The sequence below is a fragment of the Alternaria arbusti genome, assembly GCF_024043155.1.
Source record: "Alternaria arbusti strain BMP 1465 chromosome Unknown scaffold_3, whole genome shotgun sequence".
Taxonomy (NCBI): Eukaryota; Fungi; Ascomycota; class Dothideomycetes; order Pleosporales; family Pleosporaceae; genus Alternaria; species Alternaria arbusti.
In genome coordinates this window covers 1,829,047-1,856,492 of record NW_026249943.1, presented here as the reverse complement: position 1 = coordinate 1,856,492, position 27,446 = coordinate 1,829,047, and the positions used below count along the sequence as shown (strand labels likewise).

General features: G+C 53.0%; 11 protein-coding genes across 11 annotated transcripts; 4 read left to right on the top strand and 7 right to left on the bottom strand.

Moving 5' to 3' along the window:
- Positions 1–443: 443 nt before the first annotated feature.
- J4E86_003293 (uncharacterized protein) lies at positions 444–1,988 on the bottom strand (the record flags this gene model as incomplete). Its single annotated transcript, XM_051443849.1, has 1 exon — positions 444–1,988. One exon carries the CDS (start codon positions 1,986–1,988, stop codon positions 444–446), a length of 1,545 nt encoding a protein of 514 aa, XP_051305344.1.
- A 642-nt stretch (positions 1,989–2,630) lies between these two features.
- Positions 2,631–3,592, bottom strand: J4E86_003292 (uncharacterized protein; the record flags this gene model as incomplete). Its single annotated transcript, XM_051443848.1, has 2 exons — positions 2,631–3,005; positions 3,056–3,592. The coding sequence occupies 2 exons, from the start codon at positions 3,590–3,592 to the stop codon at positions 2,631–2,633; spliced, it is 912 nt and encodes a 303-aa protein (XP_051305343.1).
- A 305-nt stretch (positions 3,593–3,897) lies between these two features.
- On the bottom strand, positions 3,898–4,902 carry J4E86_003291 (uncharacterized protein; the record flags this gene model as incomplete). The annotated part of the gene is made up of 2 exons (XM_051443847.1): positions 3,898–4,856; positions 4,899–4,902. The coding sequence occupies 2 exons, from the start codon at positions 4,900–4,902 to the stop codon at positions 3,898–3,900; spliced, it is 963 nt and encodes a 320-aa protein (XP_051305342.1).
- A 486-nt stretch (positions 4,903–5,388) lies between these two features.
- J4E86_003290 (uncharacterized protein) lies at positions 5,389–6,427 on the bottom strand (the record flags this gene model as incomplete). Its single annotated transcript, XM_051443846.1, has 2 exons — positions 5,389–6,135; positions 6,191–6,427. The coding sequence occupies 2 exons, from the start codon at positions 6,425–6,427 to the stop codon at positions 5,389–5,391; spliced, it is 984 nt and encodes a 327-aa protein (XP_051305341.1).
- Positions 6,428–9,322: 2,895 nt separating this feature from the next.
- On the top strand, positions 9,323–10,099 carry J4E86_003289 (uncharacterized protein; the record flags this gene model as incomplete). Its single annotated transcript, XM_051443845.1, has 2 exons — positions 9,323–9,965; positions 10,020–10,099. 2 exons carry the CDS (start codon positions 9,323–9,325, stop codon positions 10,097–10,099), a joined length of 723 nt encoding a protein of 240 aa, XP_051305340.1.
- Positions 10,100–10,323: 224 nt separating this feature from the next.
- Positions 10,324–12,781, bottom strand: J4E86_003288 (uncharacterized protein; the record flags this gene model as incomplete). Its single annotated transcript, XM_051443844.1, has 2 exons — positions 10,324–11,622; positions 11,669–12,781. The coding sequence occupies 2 exons, from the start codon at positions 12,779–12,781 to the stop codon at positions 10,324–10,326; spliced, it is 2,412 nt and encodes an 803-aa protein (XP_051305339.1).
- Positions 12,782–14,737: 1,956 nt separating this feature from the next.
- On the top strand, positions 14,738–16,496 carry J4E86_003287 (uncharacterized protein; the record flags this gene model as incomplete). Its single annotated transcript, XM_051443843.1, has 2 exons — positions 14,738–14,954; positions 15,001–16,496. The coding sequence occupies 2 exons, from the start codon at positions 14,738–14,740 to the stop codon at positions 16,494–16,496; spliced, it is 1,713 nt and encodes a 570-aa protein (XP_051305338.1).
- Positions 16,497–19,281: 2,785 nt separating this feature from the next.
- Positions 19,282–21,551, bottom strand: J4E86_003286 (uncharacterized protein; the record flags this gene model as incomplete). Its single annotated transcript, XM_051443842.1, has 2 exons — positions 19,282–21,334; positions 21,385–21,551. The coding sequence occupies 2 exons, from the start codon at positions 21,549–21,551 to the stop codon at positions 19,282–19,284; spliced, it is 2,220 nt and encodes a 739-aa protein (XP_051305337.1).
- A 1,427-nt stretch (positions 21,552–22,978) lies between these two features.
- Positions 22,979–23,930, bottom strand: EMG1 (18S rRNA pseudouridine methyltransferase; the record flags this gene model as incomplete). The annotated part of the gene is made up of 3 exons (XM_051443841.1): positions 22,979–23,455; positions 23,507–23,772; positions 23,840–23,930. 3 exons carry the CDS (start codon positions 23,928–23,930, stop codon positions 22,979–22,981), a joined length of 834 nt encoding a protein of 277 aa, XP_051305336.1.
- A 1,146-nt stretch (positions 23,931–25,076) lies between these two features.
- On the top strand, positions 25,077–25,295 carry J4E86_003284 (uncharacterized protein; the record flags this gene model as incomplete). The annotated part of the gene is made up of 1 exon (XM_051443840.1): positions 25,077–25,295. One exon carries the CDS (start codon positions 25,077–25,079, stop codon positions 25,293–25,295), a length of 219 nt encoding a protein of 72 aa, XP_051305335.1.
- A 679-nt stretch (positions 25,296–25,974) lies between these two features.
- J4E86_003283 (uncharacterized protein) lies at positions 25,975–26,813 on the top strand (the record flags this gene model as incomplete). The annotated part of the gene is made up of 2 exons (XM_051443839.1): positions 25,975–26,094; positions 26,148–26,813. 2 exons carry the CDS (start codon positions 25,975–25,977, stop codon positions 26,811–26,813), a joined length of 786 nt encoding a protein of 261 aa, XP_051305334.1.
- Positions 26,814–27,446: the final 633 nt, after the last annotated feature.

Genomic DNA, 27,446 nt, shown 5'->3' with positions numbered 1-27,446 from the left:
GCCGAGCCGTACCGGATGGCCTCCTAGCCAGAACATAGCTGTGAGCTAGTATTCAGGAGGCTGTGTATGGAGCTGAGCGGACGAGCGCGTCAGGGTGACTCCGTGAACACATCGTGCCTTCTTCAAAATTTCATGTGCCGAGGTCAACTTGTCGTACCTTGGGCGAGCCACGAAAAAGCATCGTGGATGTTGACGACCTTCTAAATCAGCAGTGCAGGTCTGGTGACGCACTCTATCCATAAAATTTGATATACATGTACTTGACGAGGTTGAAGATGGACTACTACTCTGCCTCAATGTGTTGACTGCGTAACTACCTCGGTAGATGAGCGCGGTACAGCTAGGCTCAAGCCAACCAAGAAGCAACGAGCACGGCAGTTATTCTGTCAACACCGTGTTGATCTATGACATGTGTCCCTTCATCAAAATCGAAACTCCCTGCCTCAGCGACTCTTCGTCTTGGCCCTTCTCTCCAACTCCATAGCCCCAATAATTGCGCAACCAACTCCACTCCCGTCTTCCGCGCTCGTAATCGTGATAGGCCCATCTCCTCCACAGTCCTCTTCTTTCCATCCCAGGACTTCGCCCAAAGCCTTGGCCCATCTCCTCTTGAATTTTGGGTGCTTATTTGCAACACTCCCGTCTGCAGCTACATGGCCTTTCTCGATACTCTCCATCGTGCAAATGGCAGCTACACCACAGGCACACAGTCGCGCACCACGCACGGCGATCATCTCAGCTAATCTACGCGAGAGTTCGATCTCGACGTCTGTGGGCTGTAGTGAGAGTGTAGAGTGGAAGAGTTCGCGTGTTTTGGTGAACTTGGGCGACTCATCGTCTTCTATCTGAGATAGGAAGCCTGTATCGATACTGTATGGCTCACGCAGCTTTTGAAGTCCCTGGTCTGAGGCTTGACTGAAAACGAGATCGCGATCTAAGAGATCTACCAGTATGAGACGGAAGATCTCGCCTAGGTACAGGCCAGCGGAGAGCTTCTCGAAAGTCTGCTCTCCAGGTCGCGGGCTCTCTGCATCGATCTGCTCGTCGTACTTTGTGAGGGGAAGGACACGCTTGGCTTGATCGAAGGCGCCATATTCGCAATTGATCGCCATCTTCTCTTCGCCCTTCGTTGCGCCGTTGTGGGATGATGCGTCAGTGATTCTGTCGTCGTTGGAGTCCAGTTTTCCAATTCTTGAGAGGCTGGCCATGAAAGCTGCATTGCAACCAGTACCAAAGATAGCGCCAACAATCGTCTCGGGGTCGTTGTAGGCGGAGGCCACCATGGCACCGACGGTATCGTTGATCACGCAAATCAACTCAACCGGCAGCTTCCTTTCTTGCAGCTTCTCTCGAAGTTGCTTCGCGGCGTCCTGGCCTTCTACGCCCTTGATGTCGAAACCCTTGGTCCATGTCTGCAGGACTGCGTGGTCGATACGTTTCTGTGTCGCTGGGTAACTGAATGTGAAACCCAATGGCATGGGCTTCTCCGCGGTGTATTGTTGATCTAGTCGGTGGTCCTGGATGAATGCCGCAACCTTTTCTGTAACGAAAGTCCAGAGACTATCGGCATCGCCAGTCTTCATCTCTTCTGGCAGCTTGTACTGCTCTTGCTCCATGCTGTGCTTCCCATCTCCTTCTTTCCCGCCCTGATCTCCATGCAGATCTACTTTACAAACTCTCAAGTTTGTACCCCCGAGATCAATAGTCAATATCGTGCCCTTCTCTTTTCCCGAAGGCAGATTATGCACCCAGGTGATGTTCATAGGGATGCCCTCTTGCTTGTCTTTGGTGAGGCCTTCTTCCAACTCTTCTCTGAAGCGGCTAACGATTTCCTTCAGTTTAGAACCGGAGATCCAAAACTGTTTGTCGAGCCGTGTGAGTTCATCGTCCAGATTTTGTGGTAGATCGGCCATCTTCTCGAGTTCAGAGCGCTGGCGCCATGATGTATTCGCCTCCTCGTCTATGCGCCGGCCTGCAGAGTTAGACATAATGAAGATCTAGTATTTCAGGATATGGACAAGGTGATGAGAAAAGTCTCAAAAGTATTTGGACGTGCTGTCTAGAAGCGAAGCGTATGTACAGATTGTTTTGAATTATTTTCATGTTCATATTTACAGCGCTCGACATGATGACATCACACGACGCTTGCCACGGCCCTGACTCCCAATTCAGATATTTGTCGCAATTGTAGCGGATCTTATCGTTCCAAGAGACCTTCTTTCGTGTAAATGACGTGCGTCTGGCATAGCAGAGTGGGAGCCGCGTGGGTGCCGCGTGGGTATTGCTAAAGCCTCGGGCCGAGAACCGCCGTACGTTTTGTTGTTGAGTGGGCCGTGGGTTAGGGGCTGAAGAAAGGCCAGAAAAGCAAGCGAGAGGTATGCGAAAATAGATAAAATTCTAATGGTATGACTGATGTGTTCGCGCATTCTTTATGCAGCGCGCGTGGTATCGACCGAATCCTTTACTCCGTCTAATGCGTAATGTACCGTCTTGTGATTATTGTAATCGAACAAAGGAAATATAGGTAGCTGAGAGTTCAGCAAACGAATGTTTCGACAATAGTCGTATGGTGGGCCGCTTTGTGCAACGAGGCAACAAGACTTCCAAAGTGGCTTCGCAGCAGCTGTGGTCTACGCAGCGCACTTCTGCCCGAACATGCCATGCTCGATTCTAGCGTGGTTTGTTCGGACGGTTACGGGTGCGTCGTGTGTCGCTAGATGCTCCTTCCCCTCCTTTGCCGCGGCTCTTGTGTTGAGCAGACTAAGGTAAGTCTGCCACCCAATGGCAATGACACCACCAAATATGCTTCTGTATTCTATCGGGATGTACGTGAAGCTGAATGCCGTGACCATGGGCCAGACTTTGCAGCTGTTGATCCAGCTTGTTGGCACTGTGTTCTTGATGCGTTCGACGATTTCGGGTAACGTAGCGCCGGATAGAAGCGACTGCATGCCGAAGAAGTAGGAGTTGAATAATGGGGTGAAAAACGCCTGGTTTATGAAGACCTGTTGGATAATAAGCAAATGTTCGAAGAGGATGCAGTAGAGGCACATACCTTGGTCGAGAGCGACAGGATCTTGGAGCTGTAGTTGAAGTTGTTTGACAGCCACATGAACCACTTGAACGATGGGATAGAGCTGACTCCTCCAATTATCAGCGCTCGCCCTGTTCGGGCCCAGTCACGGCCGTCGCTCCATTCTTGAACCCAGCCCTTGTCGTCCGCATCTTCTGCCACTTTGTGGGTTTCCTCGGGCGCAATGGTCTGCGCAACGAGGTCGCCGATAAAGTATATGACGAGCGAAGATATGAGTTGTGTCCTGTATGGCCTCCTTTGTTGTGCGCGACCGTATGCGCGGAAGGGTCCGACAATGGGCTGGAGCCAAAGCCAGCTTGGCCCAGGAATCGTCTGCGCATTGTCCGCGACTCTGCCTGCTGTGTTTGGCCCCGAGACATGTGGCCTGCGGACGACATTCGAGGGGTGGACGTTGATGCGTGCGCGTTCGAAGGTGCCGGGATTGCTGTTCCGAGGGGAAGGGGCGTTCGGAATGCGCCTCAAGCCGACACGGGTAAAGGCGCAGGAAGGAGCGATCATGATGGCGGTTTGTGAGCTCTCATGAGTTTGGAGAAGAACTTAAGGGGGCAGGTGAAAGTGAGGCATGTTGTGATGTTTTAAGACTTGTCAATCTCCGCAGAGGCCCAGACACGGTTGTCCGAGTGTCGGCGGCGAAATGATGAGATTCAGGGTCCTGTTGCGCAAATAGCCGGCTTAGTCAACCATGGCATTTGACCTGGCCCGGGTGTCCCAACACAGCCAGGTACACGCCGTGACATGCGCACTGGGGTTACCGGACCATCACACACGTGGCACAGCTGACGTCTCTGCGCCATACACCGTCACTACCACTGGCTCCGTCTCTTTGCGTCTGGAAGCCACTCCTGAAACACTCTCCTGAGGCCCTGCCAGTCACCCTCGAGGGTCTCGCGCTTCTCGTCATCCACGAACTCCGCATTGTTCATCCCACCGAAATCAATGGCCCAAGCGTTCATCTCTTCGTCAATGAGAACATTCATCGGGTGGACATCGCCCCACACGAGGCCGTGAGCGTGGAGCTCCCGCACGATGGCTGTGAGTTGTTCTTCCCACTGTTTATGCAACTCTTGTCTGTCCTGAAGGCCAGCACTTCGCAAGTGGGTCCCTATGCTGGATGAAGTGATCAGTGTCATCAACATGCCGATGGTAGCCTCGCCCGACACCACCACACCCTGCAGTCTAGGCACTCTCAGCCGAGCTGCCAGCCCGGTTTCGTCGATACGTCTGAGAATACAGAGCTCACGCTCGAATTCTGCCTCACGCAGCTCCATTCGCGGTTTGAAGTAAAGCGGGACACCCTCTGCCGTTACTACTCTGCTCTGGATCGCATCGAGATTCTTCCCCTCATTTGCTGTGCGTGCTATCCAAACGTTGCGCGCCTCGAAGTGACGTAGTGCTTTGCATGGTCTAGGCAAGTCGGTGGTGTGCATAGGGGAGGTGAAGAAAGCTGGCGTGTACGCGCACTGGTCTTCTCCCACGATCCGTACATCCTCGTCACTGTCTCCTTGGATGAGCTCTAGATCATAAGTAGGCGCGTGGAGAAAGGCTTCAAGGCTAAGGTCCTGGAGTGACGTCCGCGGAGCCAAGCTCTCAAGAAGAGATTGGCAGTATTGATGCACCAGGTCGAAAAGTGGCTTGTCCCTCGTCTTGCTCCACGAACGCCCTTTCCTGAGTTCCATCTCTTGTAGCATTTTTCTACCAAAAATTGTGTCCTTCACTCGCGCGACGTCGACTTTGACGACAAATCGTGCGTGGCCGCGCAGCACTGTAATTTGACATGTATCTTCAGTAGCAAACCCTGAGGGACCCATGCTGATATGATAATCTTGATTCATGATGGACTATCTCAGCGCATAGGAAAAGTCCGCGTGTGGAGTTAATGTGTGAAGTGTCAGTCGCGAAGTATTGCAATTCAGGCAGCCACCTAGCCAGGTACGCGAGGTTTCTCACATCACGTGTTTGGGCCACCTAGGCAGAACCAGATCTGTCACAAATGAGCTGTTCACATCCTCTTCTGACAGCCGTGAAATCACCGGAACAAGGAATAGAGTATGTGTAGGCAGAAGGAGAGCAGCGAGACCGGTAAAGCCGAAAAGGCATCAAATCCAATTCGTCGTGAGGATTATGTATGTACATATGAATCGAATGCAGCGACGCTCAAGCCGCTTATTGCAGGAGGCAAAGCCTACTAAACACTAACAAAGATCTAGAAAAAAGAAGTCCATCATGAACCACACACGAAGACACCAGCATCACGTTTTTGGTGTCCTGATAACGCCCGCAACTCAGAAGAGCGCTTACAAGCACTGGGAGTACCAGTCATTCTGCTTGACGCACTTGCAGCCTGAAGCGCAGCTGGTAGCACCGGAGTAGCCCTGGCCACCGCACTGGCCGTACTTCTGAGCGGTAGCACCGCCGGCAGTAGGAGCCGGCTTAGCAACAGTGGCGAGAGTGGTCTTGGCTGTGGTAGTGGGGGCGGCGACCTTGGTAGTGGTAGGGGCAGCAGCCTTGGTGGTGGTAGCGGCGGGTGCGGCGACCTTTGTGGTGGTAGGCTTAGCAGGAGCAGCAGGAGCAGCAGCACCGGCACCGTTCCAGAGCTTCGGGCCCGGGATGGGGTAGCTGGAGTATGAGCCGTATAGGTTGAAGTGGACACCAGCGTCCTGAGCGCTGAGGTGACCAGGGATAGCAACACCTGCGGGCAGAGCAGTGGTACCAGAGCCACCGACCTTTACGTGGATGCACTCCTGGTAGAATTGCGCACCACCAATGCGATCACCCTCGTGGAGGGCAATGATCTCGGGGCGGATGATGTACTCGCCAGGTGCAACCTTGGGCAGAGTGAACTTGTGCTGTCCTGGCTTGCCAGTGTATGAGCCCTTGATAAGCTTGTCAACAGCCCATGATTTGCCATCGTAGCCGTCCTCGGCAATCTTTGTCCATGACATGGAAGAACCAGCCTTGGACATGTAGACAGTGATGGGTCCCATGTGGGATGGGTCGATGATGTCGTCGCTAGCGTCAGCGTTGTTGTGGTGCCATTCAACCTGGAGAAAGTCGTTAGTGCTTGTTATATTCAGAAGGTATCATAGAGATACTTACAGCAATCTCATCACCACCGTTGACGGCAACGGACTTGGAAGCCTTGATGCCGGCTACATTGCACTCCATAGACTTGGAGGTGACATCAACGATGGGGTTGTTGTTGGGAGGAGAGTCAATGTATCCACCAGCAACATTTCCGAGACCCTGGGTCTTTCCGTTGACAGAAATGCTGTAAACAGTGGTGTGGGCGCTAGCAGCACCAGCAAGAGCGAGAGCGAAGATGGAGGCCTTCATTTTGAAATAGAACTTTGAAGTGTTGGTTGGGTGGGTAGTGGAGTAATTGTTCTTGTAAAGAGGGACTGTCTGAAGACAACGACGAAGTAAAGATCGAAGAATTCAAAGACTGGAAAAGAACGTGTAGAGAACGAGTGTGTTGAGCGTCAAGCGTACCCCTTGAACAAAGGCAGGCATTGTGGGCTTTATACTTGCTGAATCCTTCCATACACGGAGTCACTGTCCCAAGACATCGCCATCTCGCTTGGTGATTACATGTCAGTTCAGTGCCCCGCCCAAAACAGCCACCAGGAACGTGGCGGCGGTTAGACGTGCAGGTAAACATGCAATACCATCGTATCCTACGGGAGACCAGTGCTTAGAAGGGGCTAGAGCCGCCGTTAGAAGCAGCTGGGGCCGTTGGGCGGAAGCTGACGTGACAGGTGAACGTATAGCTATACCGTATGGGGCATGCAGGATCCAAGAGGCGGTGTTGCGACACTGTGCTTCCCCTGTGACGATCGGTTCTAGGTGCAGCATCTTAGGTTCTTGATTCAAGCAACATGAAACATGAGCGAGGACATCCCTTCGGATGATCTAGCGAAAATCCTTCTAGAGCCATGAACCCCGAGAGCCTCGGTATCGTCTTGCTAGAAGGCTCCTGACAACGAGAAAAGGCCGCTATACGGCGTTATGTACTTGACAGGAAGTCGCTGTGACTTCACGTCTCGGGCCTGGAAACACGTGGAGCAAGCATGGAATATTTCCAGCGACCCTCATCTCGGTTCAGTGTCTAGAACGCCATATCCGGCCGCCCAGAACGGTACTGAAAAGCGGCGTCAAGATGTTCCGTCATGCCGCAGGCGCCCACGAAGAGTGGAAATGAGCGAGGGAGCACGCGTCGCATTGTCGAGATATGTCCAATTTTTCAAAGGACGAAAGCACCAGAAGTTCGCCGGTGAATCCAATGTGTACGCGTCAGTGGCCTTCGTGCAGAACGATCATAGTAACTGTTGTGATGATGCTGTACTGGAGTCGTTATGATCAGTTGGAGGGATTGTGCTGATCCTTGGTTGCCGCACGAGCCAACAGCACTTTCCGAGCCCGCGGCTCAGTGCCTTGGCGTTCACAAATCAACCCCGAGGACGGGTCGATCGATCCGCCCAGAACATAAGTATCCAATACATACAGCAGGTTGTGTGTTTCATGACAACTACTTCATGCAAGCCTCAGGGCAAAATCAAGATGAGCGTTGGCTGATCAGGAATGCCCTCCCTCTTCCTGGACGTTCACCTCCGACGCGCCTCTTCGTGCAGAGACTGTACGAGAATTGGAGAAAGGGGACAGACACCACTGACTAGTCAGGACGTGGTGATGTTACTCTTCATCACTTCAATTCTTCTGTGTACTGCATGGCGTCGTGATCGATACCATGGATGATACCTAGGTAGCCATGAACGTACCTAGGTATCAGGTCCAGTGCGAGAACGCTTGGGGATTCCGAGGGTTCTGACTTCACGGAGGCGTCGAGCGACAAACGAAGACCGCTGAACACCAACGTGATGGAATAAGATGAGGCATGCGGTAGATCCGAAAAGGGGAAGCAGCCCTTCACGCGTGGGTAAGGACGCAGCGCCGCGTTTTGACGATGGAATCGCGGTACGGCGGCTTCCGAAAAAGCCTCGGTAACCGACACAACGCTCTTTGACACATGGAAAAGAGTCCAAGGAAGCAAGCGCGAATGACACGAATGCTGTCTTTGAAAGAACTTCAGCAAGAAGCTGTGAGAGGTAGGTGACCTCAGGAGGTTGGGAGGGAGAGCGCGGCCAGATGCGGCTGCGCGCCTTGGCAAAATGTGACACCTGAGAAAACAACGCCCATGCTACCCTGTAACCAACGTGGTTCCCCCAGCACCAGACGAACGATTGCAGCCATGTTCGGAACACTCCGACATCACGAGGACATAGTCCTTATGTCTAGAATTCAAGCACGGCTAGTACCGCAAGGTGTGTTCTTCGGCGAAAAGTCTCCCCAATTACTCCTTTCCTCCAGCAAGACAGTAGCTCAACCTGAGTATATTTACAGACCTGTGCTTTGCTTCCAAGAGTTTCCCGAACAGCGAAAGTCGATCTTTTTTGGTTACATGCAGAAATCGATTTCCAGTTGCAGCAAGCGCACAAAGATACTTCCATGTACCATGCTCTCACAGCACGTTCAGCCAGGAACATCGGGCATCGTTTCCGTCGACTTGACATCCATCTACGGAGCTTGTACACATGGGAACTAAGGCTTGTCAAGCTTAACCAATGGTGTTGCATCATACCTATCTTGCCCATGGATCATCGAAATTCCGCCGAAAAGTAGGTGAGCCGATTGTTACAGTTTGAGGAGGTTGTAGTCGGAAGAGCTTACGTTCTAGGGCCTTGTTCCGGGGTCTTGGACGACTTCGAGCAGGCCAGGTTCCCGGGAAATGATAACGGCAAATATTAAGATTGACCGAGTAAATTTTCCGAGGCTGAAGTACGCGGGGAGACGAGAAATGCCAATGCACGCGACTAGAAGAGGTAAGCCCATGCTCTTCTCATTGGTGAGGTAATTTGATTTCTCCGTAGTGGTCCTACACATGTCAGGTGTTCGCGTTAGCACCACTTGCCACGAGGTGATTGCCACTACAATAGAAACATGTGGATGATCATTCGGAATCTAGGGACGGATCGCGCTTGACGAAGCTCATAATATATGAAGGTCCACTACAAATATCACCACCGTCTAAAGTCGAGTAACAATGCCATGGGGGATACCTGTTAGGAGGGCGCAATTTCGCAAGTACAAAAGGTCAAACGGTCCGCACGAAGAGATGGATTCCAGAACATCAGGGAACTTTCAAAACCAACGCCCAGCCGCCAAACATCCACCATGAAGGTCGTTTCTGTCATCCTCGGCGCTCTCGCCTCCGTCGGCTTCGCGCAACAAGCAACGCTCTGCAAGGACTACGAATACTTTTCCAGCAACGGCTACCAGCTTAACAACAACATCTGGGGCCGCAGCTTCGCCACCTCGGGCTCGCAGTGCACCTACGTCGACAGCGTGTCAGCCACTGGCGCCAAGTGGCACACCAAATGGACATGGGCCGGCGGAAAGGACAACGTCAAGTCCTACGTCTACTCCGGACGTCAGATCACCAAGAAGAAGGTGAACCAGTACACCAACCTGGAGACGGAGGCCTACTGGGTCTACGACACCACCAACCAGCGCAGCAACGTCGCATACGATTTGTTCACTGCTGCGGACATCAACCACGACACCTCCAGCGGTGACTACGAGCTCATGGTCTGGCTCGCCAGATACGACGTCTGGCCCATCGGTACCTCGCAGGGTATGGTCACTGTTGCTGGCCGATCCTGGGAACTCTTCTACGGCCCCAACGGTTCCATGAAGGTCTACAGCTTTGTGCCCCCTGTTGGCCAGCCCATCTACAACTTCAAGGCCGACCTCAAGGAGTTCTTCGCATACCTCACCAACAACAAGGGCTACCCTGCTTCCAGCCAGAACCTCATTAGTAAGTTTCTCAATGCTACTACCATGACAATGCGTATGCTAACCTCCATCGTAGCTTACCAATTTGGTACCGAGGCCTTCACTGGTGGACCTGCTACGTTCACCGTGAACCAGTGGTCCGCTAACGCTTGGTAAATTGTCGTTCGCAACGATCATAGTAGTGGTGCGAGACACGCGCGATCGTCTGGAAGCCTGGAGCAGTTGCGTCTATTTGGGACTGGAATTGCAACCTTTCTGTACATACTTACACACTTTGGTTCTCAAAGCGTATATATGAATGAACATTTACATTTGCAACGAAATTTTAACATCGAAAAGCGAAGATCCTGATATGCATCAGGTTAAGAGGCTGCTGACTTCTACAAGAACGAAGCCAGGCCTATGACACCAGCCATAACGGCCCAACCCAGACTTCCCATCGTAGTCTTGAGCGCATTGCCTGTGAACGGCTGCGGCGCACTGCCATTGCCGTTCATGCCTTGCCCTGCAACAGCGATCGTGCTTGCACTCTTCTCCGTTAACTGGCCATCGCCACCCCTCAATTGCCCTCCTCCACTGATACTCGATGGATCTCCTGAAGAGCCCTGCACACACCCCATCGTGCCGTTGCCACGAAACATGCGGTCAGCAACACCCTTCCACACCTCCGTTACATCGGAGATCATCTTGCCCGTAAACCACATCCTGCAATCTGCGGCTTCATACATGAACTCTAACGGCGTACCGCTCGCATCGTTCTGTCTCAGGTTGTCTTTGAGATTGACGCCGCCGGCGATCTGTCCGCCATTGTATGCAGATCGCTTGAAGAGTTGGGTTGCGAAAGCAGTTTTGCCAAGATCCGTTTCGTCCCAGGCTTTTCGTTGCTCGGGTGAGCCCAGAAAATAGACGGACTGCATACGGACTTGGATGTCGTCCCAGGCGAAAACTTGGGCGCCTTTGGTACCACCAACTCCTTGCATCGGGCCGGGCTGGGGCCGTCCGCCAACGGCGATCGTGCGTACTGCGCCTTGGTTCTTGAGTAGTTCGGAGATGATCGCGCAGGTTGAGGAGCACATGCCGTCGTGTAGCATGACCATGTCTTGGGCTTGGAAGGGCTGCGGTGTGCTGGTTTCGTTGGCATTGTCGTTGTAGCCAATTACTGAAAAGCCCTGGTATGTTGTGCTGACGCTGTCCGAAAAGTTGTACCGCAGCGTCGTGGTGAAAGAATCGTTATTGATCTGCTCGGGACCAAAGAGTTGGTCCCACCCACTCATGGCCTTGTTGTTGACATCGAGGATATGCTGATAGTTGAATCCGCTTGTGAGGGCAAAGATATCGGCTTGTGTGGTGGCCCGACCAAACACCTCCATGAAGGCGGTTTGGTTCGATTGGACAAAGGTTTTGTTGGCGAGGAAGTCTTGGGTTATCTTTCCAGCAGAGTTCAAAGCATCATTCGCGCGGAAGCGCGTGCCTCCGAATGGCTCCGCGACCGCCTGTGGGTATACTTGCTTGAAAGTATCGTAACCCAGAATCGCATTGCCTCCACCGTTGCCTCGTAAATCGAAGATCATCTTCGTTTTACCCGCTTTCTGCGACATCCTTATGAAATCTCGCATCGTGTTCTGAAAGCTTTGAGCATCAGGAGATTCGTAAGAGGGGATACTGAGAATGGCGACATTCTATATTGGTTAGATGAATAAAAGTAAAAATGTGTGTGTGGCCTACCTCGTATCCTGAGCCATTGAGATAATATCCTCCAACAGCGAGATTGCGGTTGATCAGCTCAGCTTTAGGGTATCCAATATGTGAGGGAGTCGGTGTGGCCACGGGAGGTGCAGTTCTTGTGGAATTGCTTGTCGGAGAAGGAGCAGGAGCAGGAGCAGCCCGCTTCGGCCCAGTGCAAAACTTCTGGAAGAAAGCTTTGCCGCTATCAACACCAGTAAAGTTCCCAACTACAACAGCGACATTCATCTGGGACCAGGTAGTGCCATTTGCAAACTCAAGGGTTGTGTTGGGGCCTTGATACTGGCCACTTCTGAAGCTTCCAAGAAAGGTAGTGCCGGATGCGAGCAGAGCCTGCGAAGGAAAGAGGGCGTTCCATCGCGTGTCAGCGTCGTGAAAATCGGAACTAGCAGATACATTTGCGAGATAGTCCTGAGCGCCCATGCCGTTGATCACCTTGATAGACGATGGTTTGAAGGAAGAATCGGTGTTGGCTTTGATGACATCCCTGTAAGTGAATATCTCTGGGAGCGCTGTACCGTCTGAAGAGACAGAAACCAGTTCTGACCCAGGAGGTCTCTGAAACTGCATCGCTGAAGCAAGGATGTCAGGTTGATAGGCGAAGTGGTTGTCGTACGCCTTCGTGAACGTGTTGAGCATCTTCAACTGGAATTCGTACTCGTTTTTGAAGGTACCGTCCGCTACCTGCTTTTGCATAGTGTCCAGCTCGCCCATGATGTCGAGGGGCTCTTCGGTGTAGCCTTTTGGTGGGTTTTTGAGGTATGCGATATTCGATTGCCATTTGACCATGAGCTTGAGGTCGTCGATCAGTCTGACATTGCCCTCCGTATCGAGAGGTACGGACTGCAGACATTGTACTCCTAGTTCGGCAGGAACGATAGGTCGGGCTCCTGAGGGTAATGCCGCGATGGCCATGCTAACAACTGCGCAAGGTTCCTGTCCAGAAGAAGCTGATGCCGGGCTCGAAGAGCTTGAGGCTTCTGTAGAACTTGCAGAGGCGGTACCGTTTTCAGCTGCCGCCATCATCAAGTCCACATCTGCCTGTGTCATGACCTCGTTCATATCGAGATCTGGGTACTCCGGAACTCCATACATCCACGGGTGTGGATTCGCGGTAGACAGGCCGCAAAGAGCGCCTAGGAGCGCAATAGACGAGCGCATCCTGATACGAGAAAGACAGTCGAGTGTGAATGGTGAATTGTAGGCGCCTGGTTCTACGCTTCACAGGAAACTCCGAAGCTTAGCCGTTGATAAAATTAGGTATTATAAAGAGCGATCCAGCGCTAGTAGTAAATTCAAGCTGGGAACAAGAAACGAAAACGGGAAGAACGAGGCCTCCACGGCGAGACCAACGAAAGGAGGATGGAGCTCGCGTATCGCAGCCATGTCCAGATGCCCATATATGAGGCACATGGTGCATTTGATATCGTACGGCAATGCTAAGGAAATTTGGCCTAGGGCGTAGCAGCGCTGCCGCGTTATCGAAACGTCTCGGTCTTACCAAGCAGTATGGTCGGGGAAGTCGAAACGCTGCCTTTTGCCATGCCTGACAAAATTACAGCACCAGCATACCAGAGCGAAGTTCTGGAACCACAGTGAACTTGCACTCTCAACGACAGAGCGCTATGTTAACGTCTATGGCCATTATTCTCGCATGGAAGATGCACGACTTCGTTATGCAGAGTATGCGGCGATGGTGGTTGAGGCGGACGGGCCAGGCGTGCGGTACGCGAAACTAACACGAAACATCAAGGTGCTGATATGCTAAGCCTGACTCAGCCTAGCCTGAGCATACAATGTCTCGAATGTTGTAATGCGAACTCCGTCGCGAACACCCTGAATTAGTCACATATACCTCGAGCAGACATCCTTGTGGCCATTTAGATGGCAATGGCGGTCGAGCCATGTTTCCAGGTATTGCGTCTTGTGTATGACTATGCTGCGCCACCAGATAGAATATAGATCTGAGGCCCTAGGCTGCCTCCGCATCGTCCTGATACTGGACTTCCCGGTCCCATGCTTCAACTTTCGTGTACGGGCTTCTAAGCCAATCATTCAACTCATGGAGAAACAGTTTGCTGTTCTCTCGGCCTAAGTGTTCCGCCAACAGGTTCTCCGCGTGCCCATTACTGGCCTTTATGTCGACCATTTTCAAGATGGAAACGATGTACGATAACAGAAACTCAGCATTGCTGCTCGTCGTTGCCGCAACAGAGGACGAGCCCGCCGGATCAGCGTGTAAGAAGGTGAAGACGCGGAGTTCGCGACGAATCCAAGTACGTGCTTTTGACTGCATCTCAGGAGAGCTTGCGATCACTTGGGGAGATATGTCGCGATATCCCGAGTAGCGATTGCTGCCGATGTGTAGCGAATATAGCTGCCTTCGGTACACCTCTCTGCGTCTGCGCAGCGCAACATCCTCGATGGGTGGTGAATATGGACGACGCGGACCACGGGGTCTACTAGGAAGCCCGTAGGGCGCGAAGAGGGAGCCCGGCCGGTCAGTTCGGCTATGGTGTGCGTTTGAGTCGGCGGGTGGTTGGCTGCGAGGAACAGCATAGCTTTTGTAGTCGGTCGGAGAGCGCCAGTCGTACTGCACGGCGATGACTCGTGCTTTACCTGCATTTATCATCAGAGACGCTCTATGGTATCAAAGGGGACTACTTACATAGCGGGCAAGTCGACCGCTGCTGCAACCAGGACACCAGACACACGAAGTCAAATGTGTAGTGGTTGCATGGGGACGTGATGGCCCTCTCTGTGACCGAAGAGAGACATATTACGCACGTATCGTGTGAGTCGCCTTGGTTCGAGCCGGCCGTGCTTCCTGGCATGCGCTTTCTGGTGTTGTGGGGTTTGAGGAATATCAAGTGGCTTGGATGATGAGCTCATGGCGTCCGAAGTGAGCTTGGGCCAACCAAAAGTGTCGCGACTCGACGCAAACGCAGCGTGTTCGCTCAACATTCACCCTTCCACTCGCTGCACGTGTCCAAAGGTGTGCAGTTCATCGCGGACCTCCTAGCGCCCACTGCTGCGTAGTTTTCGCGCTGGATGCTCCTCGCCGCTACCCGACGCATCACATCGCACTCTGTTCGACGCTCCGTACCAGACATGCTAGCAACCTCAACCAGGCCGGCCGTCGCAGGGCCAAACGGAAAGGCGACATACCACACTGTCACTGCGCTCAAAAGGTGGTCATGCGACGACAAAGAGCTGCCTGCCGTATCCGAGGTCAAGGCAATTCACATCTATGACTTCGACAACACCTGTAAGTCCATCGCGACTTCCTCTACATCCGAGGCTGACTTTCGTAGTATTCGCAAGCCCTCTACCCAACAAGCAGCTATGGAACAGCGCGACGATCGGTCAGCTGGGCTCGCCCGACATATTCCTCAACGGAGGCTGGTGGCACGACTCGGGCATTCTGGCAGCGACCGGCGAAGGTATTGAGAAGGAGGAACCACGCGCATGGCAAGGCTGGTGGAACGAACAAATCGTCGAGCTCGTCGAATCTTCCATGGCCCAGAAGGATGCGCTTAGTGTGCTTCTGACTGGCAGAGGAGAATCCGACTTTGGCGACCTCGTCAAGCGCATGGTTCGCAGCAAGCGATTAGACTTCGACATGGTCTGTCTGAAGCCCGCGATAGGACCTGCAGGCCAGAAGTTCAGGAATACCATGGACTTCAAGCAAGAGCTGCTCAAGGACATCGTCTACACATACAAGGACGCGGAGAAGCTGAACATCTACGAGGACCGCGTGAAGCATACCAAGGCCTTCCGCGACTTCTTCTTCCAGTTCAACGAGGACCTGCTCAGGGCGCAAAACCAGGCGTCACGCCGACCCATCACTACTGAAGTCATACAGGTCCCAGAGAATGCCACACAACTCGATCCCGTGGCCGAAATCGCCGAAATACAGAAGCTGATCAACGCGCACAACATACAAGTCAAGTCGGGCAGCGCCCCGCCTGGCACGCCGCCTTATCAGATCAAGAAGACCGTCTTCTACACCGGCTACATGATTCCCTCCGACGTGACCGAGAAGTTGACCTCCCTCGTCTCCTTACCTCAGGGCGCTCCGAGAGACGACATTCGATATCTTGCGAACAGCATACTCATCACACCGAAACCGTGCCCGAAGAGCATACTGGACAAGGTTGGCGGTATAGGTGCCAGGGTCAGGTGGAAGGTGACAGCCATCTCCTGCTTTGAGAACAAGCTCTGGGCTGCGAGGGTGGAAGCCGTACCTAAGGGAACAAAGTTCTACAGTGAGAACCCTGTACCGACGGTAGTTCTGGCTATTCGCAAGAATGGCCGGCCAGCAGATGCTGCGCGTATCGTGAACTGGCATCCCGTACCTCAGGACCAGGCATTCGAGTTTGATAGCGTTGTAGGCGAGAAGCAGATGTTGCGTATCGAGGAAGAGACAGCGAACGAGAGCGAGTATGAGAGTTACTTTCCCAACAAAGCTCACCGCAAGGAGGACCAGAATGGTCGCAACGACAATTACCGGCCAAACCACGGCCGAGGAGGCAGGGACAGAGACGACCGGCAAGGCGGTTACCGTGGTGGCAACCGAGATCGCGGTCGTGGTAACAACAGAAACAACAACTATGGATCAAGAGGAGGTGCTCGCGGCGGCTACCGGGGAGATCGTGGTGGAGGTGGTGGTGGTGGCGGCGGCGGCGGCGGCGGCGGCGGCGGTCGGGGACGTGGCCGGGGTGGAGGTGGGCAGTATCGAAGTTTGGATGATGTCGACAACGGCTATGGGAACCGAAGCCATGACAACAACCCAGATGCTTTCTACTGAACCCAGGCTGTCGGACATCCGTCTCACGGGTCTGTTGAAGCTGTCAGGCTCACCAACCGAACAGAGCATCAAGAACCAACTCGACCGGTTTACATTTCGCGGGCGTTGCGGGTGGCGCCATCTGACTCTTTGTTGTTAAGCTGAACTTCACACCATTTTGATCCGCTACTGTAGTATGTTTTGTGAATAAGATACCCGATTTCTTCGCAAACGGATGTGGCGCGCACGATCTTCCATCGCCATGGACGTTGCTTTTTAGTAATGTCTCCTTCCCGCTCTTTTTCCATTTCTTCGAGAGTCTTTATACTCTCTTTTTGAGGTTTTGCAAATGAGGAGGTGTCCCGGGAAGCGGGTCCTGCGCAACCGGGATTGGGTCAAAGCATCGCATAAAAGGCCAACGCTCACACCGAGAGTGTTGTCTCGAATCAGGATATGCTCAATAACGCATAAGTATACTGTTTTGGTCTCCGAACTGATGCGCTCAAATATTTTATTTGGTATTCACCACTTACGGTGCAGAATATATCGCCCGGAAGGGTTATATATCGGTTTCTATACGGTCTCTCGATCGGTCGGCACTCGGAACAATGATAAAGGCGATCAACTCAAGAAAGGATCATGTTTCTACAAACATCCTATATCGCCATGGCACGAGCTTCCGAAATGGCCGAGGGCAAGGCTGGCAATCGGCGATGACATTTCATCAACACCTACCCCCAGGAACATTAGACCAGTCAGCCCACCGCCAACACGACACGCCAGACTTTTTTCAACTACCTCCCAGCACACATCAAGCCTAGTTCTTCCTGTAACCACCTTCGGTCCGGTTTGAACGGTGACCTGGGTGGGACGCAACGCCCGAAGGAGGTGAATCGGCGATCGCATGCTGGGCTCCTAGGGTAAATCTTGATTGCGGGTTACTACAACATTCCTCAGCTGCACGAGCTTAGTAAGGCGGGGTGATTGCAGAGTTTGAGGTGTATAAGTGCGTGAAGGAACGATGTGTTCGGGGTCGTTGTTGGACCCTGATCTCCCCTGCATTGTTGTTGGTGTGGTGTCTATCGTGGACTTCCTGTTTGGGCAATACCGGTAACTTATTAGAGTTGTCTGGCCAACAGAAACGAGGGATGTAAGTGATCTTCGCTCGTTGATTTTGAAAGGCCATGCCGGCCGATCGGTGATCTACTCATCAAACGCCACTGACGGTCAAGCATTCACAGTACCATCAGACGAGTCAGACATAAAGATCACCCATCAGTCCTACCGAGCGCATCAACACCGTCGAACGAAAGGGCACATGGTCTCATCTAGACAGCTCACCGTCTGACCTGACATACATCCAAGTGCGCCAGCACTTTTGGCCAGCTCGACGCTGCCACACAACTCTTCCATTCTACAAAATGCCAGTTCAGAACCACTACAACATTATACGAGCCTATCAACCATCACATATCAGAGCATATTAACGCCGGCTTCATCTACCTCTCCCCTACTCCCGCCCGAACCTGCGCATCCACCCGCCACCGGAACACAATGTGTACAAAAGTCATCCTCAAGCACAGTACATGCCAACACGAGTTCTGGGTTAAACGCAACTGTACACGCCATCCAGAGTGCACCTTCTTCACACAAGTCTATCGGGAAAGAGGTGGTGAGTGTTGGGAGTGTGATCCGGGGCAGGCACCACCTGAGGCGCTTTTCCCGCGCGAAGTGAGCTGGCGGAGAGTCAAGAGTAAGGTTAGAGAAGGGGGACCTGTGAGTGTTTGAAGTGTGGTGTTGCCACGTCCAGAATCTTACAATGATCAATGTCAATCCAATGCAAGACCATAGTCGTGCATGAAGTATGAACATTCTGTCACATATATCATGATCACAAGTCCACACATTGAAAAGGACAAGTACTGTATATCTAGGACTCCAACTCTACTCTCCTAGAAATCTCCTCATACCTATCCAAGCCCATAAGTACGTCGACCAACCCCACCACTTACCACCCTCGAACCAATCGACACATACGTACATACATACCGTCCGCCAGAAACATGTGCAAGTTCTTTATCACCACTTACGCATGTGGGCACCACAGCCTCATAGTTCATCCAGATGCTGCTTGTGACCCGAGCGAGAGGGGCGGGACCTGCATTAATGCAGAGTTTCACGACATACGCAAGGAAGAGGGATGCGATACGCATCTTTGCCCAGGCTGGCAGCCGAGTGATGATGAGGAGGACGAGGGATGTGATACGCATCTTTGCAACGGGCAGCAGTCGGAAACTGAAGACGAGGTGTAGATGTTTAGGGCATGATAGAGCGTATAAGAGTGCAGAGCGGATCGGGTCGGAGCATCCCAACGTCGGAAATAGTGCGGACTGCTGTGGTGTCAATCGAACTTTATGTATTCGCTCATATATGGGAGGAAAACATCATGTCAAGGATGTGCAGGAAGTCGATGTAAAGTGCATCAAGGAAACATCACACACTATCACAAGCATCTGGTCTGACGAAGATTTCTTTCCCAATCCACCCATATACCGTTTGTATTCATTGCGTTTCGTTTAATTCTAATCTATGATAGTCGTACAAAGCAAAACGTGACGCCATACCAATGCCGCGCCGTAAAAATGCCAGACCGCTAAAAAGGAGCAAACGATAGACAAGAATAACAATGACGCAATGACGTGAGAGAACATTACGCGGATGCAAAAGCATAAGGAGCAAAAGCAATGGAGCAACGCGATGCGATGCAGGGATACAGTACCCCAGAGAGAGGAATAAAAAAGACAAACTAGTCATCACTGTCCCTTGCGCGCCCAGCCTGGCTACCCTCAAAGTTCCTCATCTTGGTGGCATGGTTGTGGTTGATCATGCTGCGAATGGGGTTCTTGCGTGCGGCACTGACCATGCTGGGTGTGGGGCCGCCTCTGGAGGCGTGTACAGCGCCAGTACCATACTGGACTTCGTCGAAGAGATTGTCGTACTGGCCTTGGGTCAGGCTATCCTTTCTTGATGACTTGGAGGGCTTAACGGGGCGGACAGTAGATACCTCACTTGGCTCCGAGATGATGGAAGGCTTGGACTTAGAAGAGCGCGAGGAACGGTGAGGGCGCGAGGAGTCCTCGTCGTCAGCGGAGTCGGCAGATGTCTTGCGCGAACGGTGCGAACGGTGAGAGCGTTTTGATGACTTGCTCATGATAGACTCGTTGTCATCATCGTGCTTCTTACTGCGGGAAGACTCTTTCTCATCCTCATGCTTCTTGCTACGGGAAGACTCTTTCTCGTCGCTGTGCTTCTTCCTGCGGTGACTCACGGAGGTTTCAGCGTCATCATCCTTCTTAGACTTGTCGCTCCGGTGGGAACGGTGTTTGCGTCGTGGTGCGTCGCCGATCTGGGAGATGCTGTCGCTGGGAACAACAGTGTCAAGATCATCCTCACTCAGCTCTTCAATGTCGAGGTCATCGATGAAGTCGTCATCATCGTCGTGCTTCTTTTTGTCGCGGCTAAAGATGCTACTGACGATCGACGCCGCCTTGGATGCAGCCTTAGTGGGGGCTGCAGACGGAGCCTTGGATGCAGGGGCTGGTGGAGAAGGCGATGAGCCACGCTCCTTTCGGCTGCTACCACTGCTACCGTGTTCCTTGTGCGAGGAATGTTTTGAAGATGAGGTATGAGAGGACCTGGCCTTGGACCTACCCGAACTACTCTTCTCATCTTCGCGGTCTGCTACGAACGATGAGATGAAGGAGCTAGGCGCAGCACTGTGAGCTACACTTTGCGCCTTTGAGACGACACTTTGAGGCTTGGACGATGGTCGCGATGGCTTTGCAGTCATTACGACACTTTCGGGCTTGGCTGTCGAGACGGTGCTCCTAGCCCTCTCGATCATCAACAACTCAGGGCTAGTATTTGAGCGGTGAGCAGGTGTGAGCCTCGATGGAGTCTGCGACGGGGCAACAGAGTATGCAGGGGCATATTCGATGGCGAGAGGCTCCGCAGCCCTTGAGCGAGGACGCTCGAATTGAGACGGTGAGTAGTAGTCGGCCGGCGCAGCCTCGATCTGTCGCGGCACAGAATTCCTAGGGATCTGAGAAGCTCGCGAATAGGAAGATCGCGCGTCGTCTTCAATGCGGTGTACTGGCTCAGGTGTAGGCGGTGCAATGGCCTGGACAGGTGGCTGCGCGGGTTGTGGGGCTTGCTGGGGTGTCGGGGGTTGGGATGAGGCCTGAGCGAAGAAGCCAGCCGCAGTGTTGACCGCGTTTTTGGCGTCCATGAAGGCGCTGAAGTCCGCCTCTTTCTTCGCACTATCTCGCTCGCTCCGCATGAATGCATATGTGACGGCTGCACCTGCAGCAGCTCCAAGTAATGTTCCGAGAATGTGCGTGGCCGCCCCACTGCCGGCATCTGATTTTGTCGTCGCTTCGGGAACAGGAGCGACTGTGGGCGCAGAGGCGCTTCTGGGTACAGGGCTTGGTGCCTTCGGAGCAGCTGATTCGGCTGTCGGTGCGACTGGAATTGCGCCAGTTCTCGAAGCACACGTGTGAGCGCTGAAGATACTCGGGCTCTCACGGAAGCTCTGCGAAACGGTCCTCTGCCATGTAATGACTCTGCTGTGCGTGATGATGGTTCCGTCATGTCTCATATCAGGTCCATTTCGATAGACAACCTCGATGCTGTTGCCGTCAAAGTCGATTACTGCGGCGTTGAAGTGGCCATCCTCTGCGCAACGAGCACCCGGGGCCCCGTTAGGACGACCACCGGCGGTCAATGCAGCGGTATAGAAATTCCGGACTGCGGTCGTGCTAGGTGCGGTGAATGCAATGTGTGCAGCGCCGGCTTTTACGCTACTCAGCTGTCAGTTGCGGTGTGCCTGGTGATCCCTTGTGGTACTGACCCAGGCGTTTCTTGGCAGAGAAAGAAATCGGAATCATTTATTCCAAGGCCGATTTGGTTGCCATATTGGCCGATGTAGCGGTAGCCCAGTGGCTGGAGCGCTGAAAGAAAGAACGATGTCGAAGTTGGAAGATGCGATACCGTGAGGCCGATGTGGGAGACGGGCATTGCTGAACAGCGGTGAAGAACAAGAACGACAGGACGCGGCTAGAACAATCGCCAAAGGAAGAATCGAGAAGGGAACGAGGCGGATATATGCACACAGTGAGGTGTGATCGAGTTGGAGCGGTTGGAGATGTATGGTGTGAGTAGGGGGGGAAGTATCGGTACGACCTCGAGGTTTATATCATAACCCCGTCCAGGTGCAGCGTCTCGATGCATCGTGAACCGAGTAGCAGGGCGTTCCATACCGTTGCGGGACAGACCCTACTAGCACGCCCCACCGCTGCAGTTAGCTATCAAGGAGGTCGCTGTCAACATGTTGTGATGCTGCCACATGTCCTGCGTCTGCAGCTAACAAATTTGTTAATGTAAGCGAGGTGTCGGTGTATGACATTGGTCCTGAGCGCCGGCCCGGGGCCGCGAGAGGTTTAAGTCGTCGCACGCCTCACATTGCCCACTACGCTACATTGGATACGGAATCGTAGCATTTCGGTCGCTTGTCGCGTGCAACAGAGTATTTGCGGTCTGGACGCGCCACTTGTCGTCGCAACGCTCGATTGGACATGGTGTGACGTCGATGATGGGGCATCGTTCTCACAAGAACCAAGGACCAAGATGACGCTGTAGTGAGGCTACGATTGCAGGCATCGCCGGAGATTCTTGGAGTTGTCCCAAATGTCGGTAGGACTTGCCATGCTGTTGCTTTTTCTATGTTTACGCGAGATCATCATGGGAGATCGGCGATGCGGCTCCATGGATAGATTCTCTACCCGTTTCCCTCCCGCCACACGCGCAAAATGCGATGAGCCCCCAGGATATATTCTAACCCTGTAGGGCATAGAGCGAGCGAATTACAAGGTGTATGCCTGAAAGAGGGGTTCAAGGGATCGTACTGCGAAGATGACGTGAAGTATACTTTTTCATTCGCCGGACATGTCATTCCTGACACTGAAGATCCTCCTACTTGTGAATCCTAGAGTGGATGGAGAGCCGCGATATCCTACAAGCTAACTACTGACAACCACATTTCAAGGTCGAATGACAGGCCATGACAAGACCCAGTGGTACGACACCAAACACAGCGCGCATACAGACTAGCGGCTGTGCCGATGGAACAAGGTGAAAGAAAAACAGGTGCGGGGTAGGTTGAGCTGCCCCGCGATCTTCAAAAGAAGATTGATTGTTGTGCGTTGAGCCAGAGTAGTTGTTTTGTTGTAAAAAAACCTCAAGCAGACGCCCAAAATCAGATGCAGTAACGCTCAGGCTGTTGATGTTGCGATCTAAGCCATGAGCGTGTCCTGCAGCCTAAAAGTTCCCGTTATCTTCCGTTTGTGCGGTCCGTGATCCGACTCGTCCGCGGTGAGTCAGTTGTTGCTTGTGGGCTAGTTGGCGTGTCCAATATAGATAGGTCCAGCGCTTGATCGTCGGCTGAACTAGAAGATGTTCCAAACGTCTTCGGCAGCATGGCAGAACTTACTGCATGCAACGCTGGCACTGAGGTTAAACTGGCTAATAGCGATGCTGTCGTCCTTGATGTGATCGGCAAAGTCGTCGTTGCCCTTGGCCATAGCACCTACGAAGACTGCGATACTCTCGCCCTTGTTGAGATCGCCAATGTAATCGCTGACACGTACGACCTCGGAGTCGAAGCTGAGCGTGACCTTGCGGCAGTTGGGAGGGAGGTGATCGGTAATGGGGTTCTTGATGACCTCGATGAGCTTTTCTTGCGACGACGTCGACCGGATCTGGTGTCGGTGCAGGAGTTGGACCATGAGTCCGGCGAAGCGCTTGAAGGTACGGGGAATGCGCACTGTAGGGCTGACCCTGATGAGCACGTTCTTGGAGGTGTGGATGTAGATTTGGAGCTTGCCCGCCTTGTTGATTGGCGAGTCGAGTAATGTGAGCAGACACTGTGGCGCCACGTTAGCTGAGGGACCTGGCTAACCTCCTCTTGTACGCACTTGGTGGGTGATGTCGGGCCTGGCTTCGCTTATGTCGCGCCCCATCTTGCGCATTACGCCAATGTGGTCGTCACTGTTGAGCAGGTTGTACTTGTCCTCGCGCGCACCGGGGCCGCGGCCAGTGCCATGCGACGCCTTGTACGTCTCCAGCGTCGCATTGCACAGGACGACAATCAGGCGCTGTGTGTCTTTGTCGTTGGTGGGAATGGGGGCATGCTGCTCGGCGACTAGCTTGGGCAGCTCTGGCGGAGGCATTGACTGTGTTCCTGTGCGCAGTAGCGTAGCGTCAGCGTTGTCCGTGGTTAATATCGAGGAAGCAGCAACCGGACATACTTGCGCGCTTCTTGCCCCGCTCGGCGGAGTCTCGGGAGACAGGTCGTTCGGTGGGCGAGTTGGAGTCTTCGGGTTTAAGGAGGGGAGCCATTGTGACGAGAGAATATGCGAACGCTGCGGAATGAGCTTGTGTACGTCTGTGTGACCTTTGGCGCAACGAGATTGGTTCAGGGCGTGGAAAGTGAGAATGAGATGTCGCTTCTCCAGGTACCTACGGTCAGCAGCTGCGAATGCACTTACACGACAACGTTAATGGAGTATTTTGGTCAAGGGAAAAAAGGGTGGATATGCAGTAAGCTCGAGGGATGGCTGGGAACCATGCGGCCTATTTGTGCGAACTGTCGGTGAAAAGAGCGTTTTTCCTGCGTCCAATCACAGCCGAGCGGGCGGCATGATTACGTGAGACCACCAGCAATCAGACGAGTTGGTCCTCACCACCAACGAGCCGTCGCCGCACTGCACGCAGTACAACAACAAGATATCATGGCGCGGTGTTGGTAGCACGCAGCAGTCAGCTTACTGAATTGTCCGGCAGTTGCGACGTGGTCGGCCATTGTGGCCACCCTGCTTGACTCGCCGCCACTTCTGTCGTGGGTGGATACCTGGGTACCTATGCTTCGGGACATTCGGGGGAATGCGGTGTACAGCCAGTAGAGCGAGGACCGAGAACGCAGGAGTATCCGAGGATGCGCACCCAACCCGGCACCAGCTGCAACTTACATCAAAACGCCCTGCAGGGCTCCATGCCCGAGCGAGCTCCTGGGCCGGGCGCCGGAACCTCTGCAACGAAAGCGTCTCACCATGGTCTCTTGGCCCGCCTTGCATTTGAAACAATCACCATATCATACAGTCGCCTTACGTCCAACATGGCTCTACACGCCGTGTGTATGGCCTTTTCTGTAAACATCATGCGATCTGCCAAGCATACTAAGAGGTCAGGTCATGCGCGAAACGAGTCTGGTTTGGCCGTCGCGCTGCCGCTTGAGCGGCTCTGCGGTGGAGATACATGAACGCTAAGTGCCGCATTTTGCGCATTTCTGTAGCTGCCATTGAACATCGCGATTCCTTTCCTTACTTCGATTCTTCAACATCGCTGGCGATATCTTTATACATTCGTTTTAGTGGCAGCCGGCTGTCTGAACCCTGATCGTCATCGCAAGCTCGTCCTCCCCCCGGCAGAACGAATACTATCGCAGGGACCTCCCTAAGTTCAACGAACGCGACCAACAAATACACCATGGCTTTCGAATGGCTTGCACCAATCCTCACTCCTGCGGCCCTGCGCTCGGTACAAAACGACGGCCGGCCAGTCATCACCCTCTTCCTCGTCATCTTCGGCCTATCAGTCTTCGGTACCCTGATATGGTACGTCCACTTCGTCACATCTAAGATGTACCCGAAAAAGAAGGATCCAAATGCAAAGAAGGGCCCGTTGCTTGGCTTCATCAAGCGGTGATCTTGGAAAGAGAGCGGAAGAAGGATGCTGGGCTCGACGTAAAACGGGCGGGAAATGGCCATGTACAACTCTACAGCTGCTGGGATAATGACTGCGCCCATACTGTATCGACAATTCTAATCTCCGTCGAGCCTAAATCAACACCCTCGGCCTACACCAACCTCTCTTCGACCGGACACCTGGACCCGACTCTTGTTGAAGCATTGGAGCGCGGATCGGACTACTCCCCTCGTTGCATAGGCTGGAGACAGATTACCTACGAGTACACGACGTTCTCGTCTCGGAGCCAACGACTTGCTGTACTTTCATATTCAATACATAATTCATACCATTCACATGACCTCTCTCATCGTACGCCAAAGATCATTGTGCTTTCGCGATAATTGTGTAACATCTGCTCCACAAAGTCTTCTAAAATGCTTGCTACAGGCTGCACAATCTCCTCCGAAGCTTATCGGCACTCGTGAGATTCATCGGTAGTAACGAATCGATGACGTATGACCTTATCCACTCTGTTCACGATAACGTAGCAATTTCAAGTGCAGTTCGCCACATCACATTTATCCACTCATCATCTCTTATGTCACTGGATATGTGGGCGTACTGGAGTGCTATAAGATACGATTGAAAGTTTCCTCTCTAGCTTCATCTACAAAACACATCCTGAAAAATTGTTATCATGTCTGCTCCATCGAACCCAACAACGTTTCCTCTACAGGGTAAGGTTGCCATCGTCACAGGCGCTTCGCGAGGGATTGGGGCTGGCTTGGCGTTAGAGCTGGCGCGAAGGGGAGCAAACGTCAGTCCAACGGCTTCGAACCAAGTCAAACAAGTCACTCATATGTGAAGTAGGTCACTCTCGTCTACACATCGCCAAAGAGCGGAAAGCTAGCGGAAGAGGTTGCATCGAAGATCGAATCACTAGGCAATGGTAGCGCATCGAGAATTGTTCAGGCGGACCTTAGACAACTCGATGCGCCTGAAAAGATTGTGTCAGCGACCAGGGAGGCGTTCGGTGACAAGATCGACATCTTGGTCAACAACGCTGGTGTTTTGATGAACAGATCCATCACGGAGACAACAGCAGAAGACTACGCCGCCATATTCGACGTCAACGTTCGCGCGCCTCTTCTGCTAACCAAAGCAGTTGTTCCACATCTACGAGCACCCGGCCGCATCATAAACATGTCGTCCATAGGCGCCCGCCTAGGTTTCGCAAACCTAACTCTCTACACCGCATCCAAGGCAGCGATAGAAGGTGTGACTCGGAGTCTGGCACAAGAGCTAGGCGCTGCAGGGCACACCGTCAACGCGGTTGCACCTGGCCCCACAGAATCAGAGATGCTGGACGATGTACCAAAGGACATCGTAGAGGCGCAGTTGAAGCAAACTGCTGTCGAGAACAGAGTAGGGACTGTGGACGACATCGCGAGAATCGTGGCCTGGCTTTGTGGCGACGACGCGAAATGGGTTTCGGGTCAGGCGATATCCGCATCTGGTGGTTTCCTGAAGCTGTAGTGGATTCTGTCATTGTTTTAGCACCAAAGCTTCCTGTTTGATATGGAAGCGTCAGGTGGAGCTCGGCCACGGTGTTTTGGTTCCAAGACCGAAGATGTTTGGACGGGAATAGATCGGATTTAGCAGCTACGCACCGTTCAAACATGCAGCTATGCAAAATACCACCGACCGAGTACGATTTCCGATCAGAAGTCGATGACGCCACAGCCGATGGATCGTCGACATGTGAAGACCTGTGCGTGTATGCAGAGCGATCGTCGTATGGCAGTAGTCGAATGAATTGCAATCATGAGACTGGACGTGACTGGTCGTGGAACCCATCCCAAGCTTCAGCCAAGGCGTGCGAACACCAAGCGCATCCGCCCCTTACAGCTGTCACTTTCAGCCATGCCGCGAGATTATCGTGTACAACCGAAGCTTGTAACCAGGTCCACATGGGAAGGCGGTCGAAAGTCGGAGCATGGCGATGGAGTCAAGGCCACCATCGGCAGTTGACGCTCAACCCACCGACTACCTAGGCAGGGGCGAGGTGCCCAGGGAGGCGCCCCATTCTAACGCACTAGGTTTTAGCCTCCCACGTCCCAAACACCTCTCAAACGCCTCGCTCTGCCATTTCGCATGCCGAAGACTAAA